At 37.1% G+C, this 8,559-nt stretch overlaps 1 protein-coding gene across 1 annotated transcript; it reads left to right on the plus strand.

The window, feature by feature from the left end:
* Positions 1-2,116: 2,116 nt before the first annotated feature.
* On the plus strand, positions 2,117-7,228 carry LOC101305408 (ADP-ribosylation factor-like protein 8B-like). The gene is made up of 6 exons (XM_004288566.1): positions 2,117-2,290; positions 5,594-5,675; positions 5,757-5,789; positions 5,882-6,003; positions 6,469-6,630; positions 6,739-7,228. Exons 1-6 carry the CDS (start codon positions 2,253-2,255, stop codon positions 6,854-6,856), a joined length of 555 nt encoding a protein of 184 aa, XP_004288614.1. The 5' UTR covers positions 2,117-2,252; the 3' UTR covers positions 6,857-7,228.
* Positions 7,229-8,559: the final 1,331 nt, after the last annotated feature.

Raw genomic sequence — 8,559 nt, forward strand, 5'->3', positions numbered from 1 at the left:
CTTAAAATTCAGGGTACCATATTGAATTTAATCTAAATATTAATAAATGACAAAATAAATACAAATAAATAATATATAGAAAGTTAAAATACATATTATTGTGAAAGTTTTGACAATTTCTAATTTCTCAATTTAACTACTCAAAATATATTTTATACTCTTTTTCTTTTCCACGTGGCTTAAAATTTTATCCATAAATTGTTGAAAGGAAGAAACTTGTCAGGCCAGCCTTGGTCAGCTCTACCAGACCAAGGCCACTCATTTGTTGACACCTGTCCATTTTCAATTCAGAATTTTTTTACGTTATTAAAAGAGATAGCAGAGGGACTTCTCTCTAACCCCAAAACACTATACCCAAATCTCCTCTCCTCTTCCGGACTTCAAAGCCTTCTGCATTTTTCTATAACAATTCCTAGATCGTTAAGGCCAGATGAAGTGTATTCTAAATGATCTCTGCCTGATTTTTTCTTTAAACAAAAATAATCCTTCACCCAATTCAAAACTAAGAGGAAGCATATCCACAAAATTCTTCTCAAGGGCAGCAAGATCCTCACGGGCCTCAAAGAACTCATGACCCTCCTCCATACTCTTACCCACCTACTGATATTGGAGTAGTGCACAAAACCACACTTCACATACATCAGATCAAACTTGTGCTCAATTCTCGAGAATACCTCAGCAACAATGGTCAAGTTAGACATAATGCAAACAACCTTCTGCACCTAAACTCAGCCTAATTCATGTAAGTAAGAACAACCAAATTGGAGATGAAGGCAGGTGGATGATGTCGAGCAATAATAGGCTTGACCATCGAATGATTTGAATCGAAGAACTTAACTGAGATGAACAACGAAATGGCAATGGACTGGAAGTGAAATCAATACTGATTACTAAAGAATATGAGCAAATTTGGGAAATTGAAAAATAATTCAGAATCAGGGATCTGAGGAATGTAGAACATTAGGAACAAGAGATTCGGGGATCTGGGGAAAATGGAGAAGAGACTCAAGAGTTGTGTTTAGGGTTAAAGCGACGTTATCTTTTAACAACACACAAAAATTTCAATTCAACAAAGGACGTGTGTCATCACATAAGTGGCCTTGGTCAGGTAGAGCTGACCAGGGTTGGTTTGGCAAGTTAATTTGGCATACTATTGCAATTAATAGTTGTTACTACTTGAAATGTCGATTACATACATTTTAACATGTATGAGCATTGGTTATTATGCCTACCTAAAAACACTTCTTACTTACATGTTAACAACAAACACTCAAAATGATTTTTAGTTCTCATAACACTTTTATAAACTGTTTACCAAACACTCAGCTGATTTTCTCTTAGCAGATCCAAAAGCTATTCTAGCCATAACAGATTCAAAACCAGTTCTACTCACAACACAGCTGCGCCAAATTGCGCCTAATTTGAGGGAGAGTGTTAGCTTGATCATTAGATTCATTGACATCCTCGTTATTGTCATGATTGTGGGTTGATTAGGATTGTGTAATTAAGGAGATAATATTACGTTGTAAATCATTGTAATTAGCTTTCTTGTAGGACTCATATTGTAATTAGTTTTCAAGTGCTATGTACATGTTATATATACATCAATTAAGGGAGATGAATAACACATTAGACATTTCCAAACTCTCTTCTTGTTTTGTTTGCTTTCTCTTTGACTAAATGAACATGATTCTTGATCATCCAAATTTAAAGTTCTCTCCTTTAAAGATTGGAAATCTAATTTCTGATGTGTTGCCTAAAGGGTTGATGTTTTATTTTATTTTAATTCAAGATATGGTGCACCCAAGTTGACATACGATCAACAGGGTTATGATATCATGTTAGAATTTGAGCTTCTCTTCTGTTATTGGGCAAAATATAAACGCAACCAACAACAACCTTGGATGATTTGCAAAACTTGCAATAGCAAATGTAGCAGGAAACGGTAGCAAAGATTCTACGATACGACCTGCCTATGGGTCCGGCACAAACACGGCCCGACACGTTATGAAATTGGGCCATTAGTCAGATTACGAACCAGCCCGTTAGCCACCTGGAGGCTGGAGTAGTGTGTACAGTTTTCCTTTACAACAGGTAGACAGCGAAGCCGTTTATTACAACACACACGAGGAAGCACAAAACAAACAGATATTCCTCTTCCACAGTCGGCGAATTTTCCTCGTTTGGTTTTGCTACCTTTCCCTCACTGTCCCGCTTAAGGCTTAACCCACAACCACACCTAAAAGATTGACATGGGTTTGTTGGATTCCTTCCTCAATTGGCTTCGGAGGTAACCCCCTTCTCCTTCTTTTTTCCACTTCTTTAGTTTTCAGCTCTTCTTATTGCCAAGTTTCCAAATCTTTTCGTACAAGAAGGGTCTAACTTCCAAGTTAGAAATGGTTATCCTGATGTGATATTGGGGTGATTAGTCTACTTTACAGATCACTGTTCACATTTCCCTGCTGTAGATTTTATCAATTTGCTATGCAGAAGTTCATTAACTGTAATGCATTGGTTTGGTTTTAGTAATTGCATGATTGGATGGTCTTTCTTTCTGGAATTTTTAATTACACTCAGCTCTGCTCAATTGATAAATCTATGCTGTTTTTTTTTTTTTGGTGCTTTCAGATAATTCTGAATGGATTGGTGAATTCATGTGTTACATAAGTAGATTAGTTGCAGAATAAAATTGTAATGCTTTTCTTACTGCCTGATTAGCTGCCGGAAAATTGTGATTGGTAACTTCTAGGAACTTGATTTTCTGGGTCAGAAGAAATTGGCAACAATGTGCTATTCTGCTTCAAGCTATTATTATTGTCATTTAACATAAATATAAAAATGATGAAGGTTCATCATGGTTTTGGAGACTAGAGCCTATTGAACTATTAAACCATTTCTGGAGGTCTCTATGTGGTCTTGATGAAAGCAGAACCAAACTTTTGCAGCTAATAAAGACATGAGTTTTTCCAACTTCCCGGTGATTGAAGTTCCTTTGAAAATTGAATTCCCAAGTTTTAGGAAGGCCAGAATAATTCGCACTAAATCTGGCCTTTATTTAGAAATTGAGATAACTTGCAAACAATGAAAAGAACCCAACTGTATACCCAAAGCCCCGTTCATTTTCCCAGTCCCCATGACAAAACCATATTTATATTACGCATGTACACACACACACACAACGATCTAGATATAGAAACCTAGAAACAATCATCTACAGAGGTTGTCGGAGAAGACTATAACCCTCTGAACCTTGAAGCATGTCATTTCCAAAGAGCAGCTAGGTATGTCTATGTCATTCACACTAGGCATCAGATTCCCATATAAGGAAACAGTTGAGCGTCCATAGGTATCCATCTGCTGAGCTCCTGTGTGACTTCTTCCTTGGATGTAGTAGAAATACCGTGGCCAGCATGTAAATAGGTTTGCCCCGGAGGAGACATGGTGTAAATGATCTCATTATTATTCTGCTAAGCTCTTGTGCGACTTCCTTCTTGAATGTAGTAGAAGTACTGGGACCAGCATGTGAATAGGTTTGCCATGGAGAAGGAGACGTGGTGTGAATGATCACTTTATTATTCTGCTGGTGCAGTAGAAGGAAGAGGAATGCTCTTACTATAGGTGGCTTCAAAAGGAGTCTAGGGTATTTATACTCATTGGTCATGAGTGCAAAGGATTCTAGCCTGAATACATGAGAATAGCCTGCAAGATATCCCAAAAAAGTGAAAACCACAAAATCTGCTTTTTTTTCCTTTTTAGCTTAAGAAGCAATTGAGATGCCATGATCTACAGAATAGATGAAGCGAGCCTCATGCCAACTATGTGGTAATGTGCATAGGAGGTATGATAGTTGAAGTATACTTTTCTCACGAGAAAATAAAATATAATAAATGAGTAGGTGAGTTTTGAGTTCATTCAAAAGGGAAGACTAGGTGAAGTAGCAAGAAACTAAATGAGAGTTATTATTGACCGCTTTCTGGCTTAGGAGCGTGCTTTCGATTCCTAATAGAATGCTACAACATAGATGCTGCGGTTGTGGAGGTGGGGACTGCCGCCTCCCTTTGTTTTTTTTGGGGGGAAATATCCGGATTCGTTTTTGCTGGCCTACTGGACCCTGAAATGAAAAAAGGGTTTTTTGGGGAAGCATGGTAGGGGGAGGTAGGGGCTGTCGCGTGGCGAGATCAGGGGGTAGAGTCTGCAAGTATATTCTCATTGCATACCTCTTGAGTAGTATCAGGTTACTTGGTCTGTTCCCACGATGTAATAAAATCTAGCTACAGCTTCTTGAGAAATAACAATGTATTATTGTGAGGAGGATGAAAGAAGCAAAACAAAGCTTTATTGTAAAGTAAAATGGTGAAGCCGCTATGTAGCACAGGTGAGATTAAACTTTTATGTCGATTTCGTATGTTAAGAAATATGCTTCATCTAATTGTCTTTTTTTTTTTAGCCCAGAAAGTTCTTGTTAATTCTTTCACGTTTAGATGAGGCAAAGAGAAATCACCAGCCTCAAAACTGACTTTGCGAACCAATTTGAGTCTTTAAAAACTGGAACTTAAGGAATAGATTCTGGACTAATTTTAGATGGAAAATCATAGTTCCAATGTATATGAGCTGTAGTCAAACCTATAAATATTAAACCGTCATATGGAGATAACAAAAGGTAGCCCAATGAAATGTTATAATTGTTGCCTGTAACCTGTGAAATAAAACTAATGGTTTGACTTGGATTGATCCTTGAAGCAAGATCAGATTGGCTTCACTTCTATTGATTTAAAGTTTCACTTTGATAGAAAATAGGGCAACTTATGTTCATTTGCAAATCTATTTAAACAGTTTGACAATGGTTAGTCAGATTTGAGGAGGTTTGATTGGTCGGGATGAATCTCGATCATTGACGACCAAAGCTCCAGCCTCTGACTAAATCAACCTGAAAGGAAGTAGATTTTGGATCAAATCTTTGAACAGCAAGAAGGTTTATCCTAGTCAGTTAAGAATACAAGTTATACAACTAACTTTCTTTCTTTTTTTCTTCGAAAATCATGTAATGCATGCATGAACTCTACAGCGCATGCTATGCTCTTATTCTTTATTAGTATTGTTAGCTATGCATCATTGGCATCATTCTTTGATTACTATTAGATTTTGTGGGCCATTAACTAAAATTGCTACAAGAGCTGCTTATCATGTTATGTGGTCTGTATAACATGTGTGTGTGTGTGTGTGTGTGTGTGTGTGTTTAAATGATACTAATGTAATTATGTATATCGTCAATGGTTCTTGATTTTTTTTTTGTCCAATGAATTTATATCTATAGGGTTAAGAAATAAATGACGGAATAGTCTAAGTTTCTTTTAATTTGGGGTTGTGAAGAGCTTTGGAGAGAAAAAAGAGGACATTTAATTTCTTGACATTACACTTCTACCCCAGAATATTGTTATAGGATCTGCTGAACCATGTAATTTTGCACTTATGTTTATGGCAAGGTGTGACAACTATCAGTTTCTGTATTTTCACCTTAAACATTCCTTAAATTTTTGGCAGTGGGTCCTGTCCAGCTAACTTTGTGTTATCTTGATGTGTGTCTACATGTCAGCTTATTCTTTAAACAGGAAATGGAACTTTCACTAGTTGGGCTTCAGAACGCAGGAAAGACATCTCTTCTAAATGCCATTGCTGTGAGTCAATGCAAACCTTTTTATTAATTGCTGTTATGTATAGTGCCTTACCCTTCAAATGAATGTTCTATGTTTTATCAGACAGGGGGGTACAGTGAGGACATGATTCCAACCGTAAGCATCTGATCCCAAAAAAATAGTAAAGTATATGATGTGAAATTTATTTGTTACAGTTTTGTGATAAATTATTTATATAATGACACCAGGTTGGATTCAACATGCGCAAGGTAACCAAGGGAAACGTGACAATTAAGGTTTGGGACCTTGGGGGACAACGAAGGTTCCGCACCATGTGGGAGCGTTACTGTCGTGGGGTCTCTGTAATTGTGTAATTACCTTGTCCCTTCATATTCTCTTTTGTATCTTTTTAATTTTGTTGCTGTCAAGTCGTTTCAGATGGTTTTGGCTTTTATAGCCAAGATATGCTTATCAGTATGCATAAAACGCTGTGTTTCTTGATCCTGACACAGAATAAGATCCACTCTGTATTACTGATATCTGTACACATGAGAAAAATTGCTTTGATCCTTACATCTGATGTAGGAAGTTGGTTGTTTATTTGAAGAAATTATCTGAGGCGCAGATAGTCATGTTTGTTTATTGTGTGTTGTTTATATCTTGCTTTTGTTATATATGTTTTGCATGAGAATTTTGGTATTAGCATGTCCTTTACCAACATTTTTAATTAGTCTAAATCCAAGGGTTGTGTATTCATTCTCATATGTGTGTTTAGATTCGGTGCCTGTCAATCTGATTCACTTCTAATTGTTCCTTGATATGGATGTCATGACAGGTATGTAGTCGATGCTGCTGACAGAGACAGCGTTCCAATATCTCGAAGTGAGCTACATGACCTTTTGATGAAACCTTCCTTGAATGGAATTCCCTTACTTGTTCTTGGCAACAAAATCGACAAGTCTGAGGCTCTTTCGAAGCAAGCATTGGTTGAACAGCTGTGAGTACCAATCTTGTACATGTCATCTCTTTAGCCACCATATTGGAAAATCATCTTAGGAGTATTCTTTCTCATTGAATTTTTGATGTTTCTGTTTGGTATTTTCAGGGGCCTTGATTCAATCACGGACAAAGAGGTATGTTGCTACATGATCTCATGCAAGGATTCCATAAACATAGATGTTGTGATTGATTGGCTTATCAAACACTCGAAAGCAGCAACCTGATCTATGAGTGAGCCTTCTCTGGCGTTTGAAGAACATAGTTTGGAAGGTGGATTGATGAAACATTGAGATTATGTCCATGATATTAGAATTTAGCTGTTCTCCAAAAAGATTGATCTGTATATTCAAGTCTGTCATTGTTTTTTTTTTTTCCTTTCCTTCATCGTCCCTCTTGAAGTCTGTTTTACGGTTTTACCTGGATGGTTTTTACGTGAAAGTCCCCTGGCATGTTAGTTTCAAATTATGTTTGTACTTCATGTTGGAGCCAGGTTGCCAAAGCTACAGAGGTGTGACTTATAATGGCTTTTATGCCAGGGAAGTGTTTTGGAATTGAGCTCATTTCATGAACGCTTTATCACTAAGAAACTTTTTGCATTCGCTCCTAATCATCACTACGAGTTGTATGTGGTACCAGCATTTTCTTTCAACATTTGCTCACTGGACAACATGCCCAGAACATCAGTTAACCACTTAACCACAACCTTGGGGTTAAACTTTTGGAAAGGTGGTAACTGATTCTATGATCTATCGAGTAAAAATTCAAATCTTTTGACACTAGGCGATGATGCTAAAAGCTGCGCTACCTTCTTTATCCCAACTGGTAAGGGGGAATTCGTAGGTCCAACAAAGATTTTCTAGCGTGGGTTATCATTCCAAGCTAGAAATTGGTGATCATCTGTGAGTACGTATTATACTATTATGAGTATGGACAACTGAAATTTTTAGTGAATGTGTTTCGAATGTCGCCCTTCTGGTTTTTGTGAAACATGTCACATTTCAAAATGTATGTGTACCCCTTTGTTTTTTTTAGGTGAACTGAAAAGAAGCTAAATAACTCCAGCACAACTCAGATGAGAGTACTTTCGTCGCAAAGGCCCAATATATGTACTTTCCGTTCCAACATTATTCAAATTTTCCTTTGCCAACATCTATAAAAAAAAAACATAGCTAGGTCTTATTAGACCAAGTGACAAGAATGTTTCCCTTACACCAAGTGCTTCTCATGCCTTGGTTTCCGACGTTGTAAACTTTGGTTGCCATCTCTATTTATTTTTTTATTTTATTTTTTTCATAAAACTGATGGAAATGACATAAATCTGGTTGTATAATAGAATGAGTAAGTGTCGACATCATAAACTGATGGAATTGTTTCACCTACCTTGAGGTGGTTTCAACCCCTTGACTTGTTCTTTGTTAATTGGAGGGAAGCTGAACCTTGAAGGGTTCCTGTTGTTCTTAATTGGCCGGAACTACTCTTCTCGATCTGGGGCGTGCAGCCTTGCCTGCCCTTTAAGGTTTATCTTGGCCATGCATGGGTGTGGCTCTGCTCGGCTCTTGGTTTTTGCTTTGTCCTGTCCTCCCGGCCTCACAAATGAAGAAACGCGTCGACTATGACTTAAAATACTTGAAAAATTAACAGTGTATATATATATATACAAATTTTCTCAGGTGCGGATGTCCGTATTCATTCTTACTGTGCGGATTTCCACTTTACACTCACTTTTCAATCGAATTTTCACATCTTCACCGTCTAGTCTTTAGATACTAATGTATAGATCATCTCTGCAAAATTTCAGCCAATTTCGTTATCATTAAGGCACTCAAACTCGATTAAACCAATAGACGAACATAATTCTGTCGAACTTGAACCGTTCATGTTTATAACAGAAAAATGCAGTTTTGAGTACTTTAATGATAACCAAATT

The sequence above is a fragment of the Fragaria vesca genome, linkage group LG1 (genome assembly GCF_000184155.1).
Source record: "Fragaria vesca subsp. vesca linkage group LG1, FraVesHawaii_1.0, whole genome shotgun sequence".
Taxonomy (NCBI): domain Eukaryota; kingdom Viridiplantae; phylum Streptophyta; class Magnoliopsida; order Rosales; family Rosaceae; genus Fragaria; species Fragaria vesca.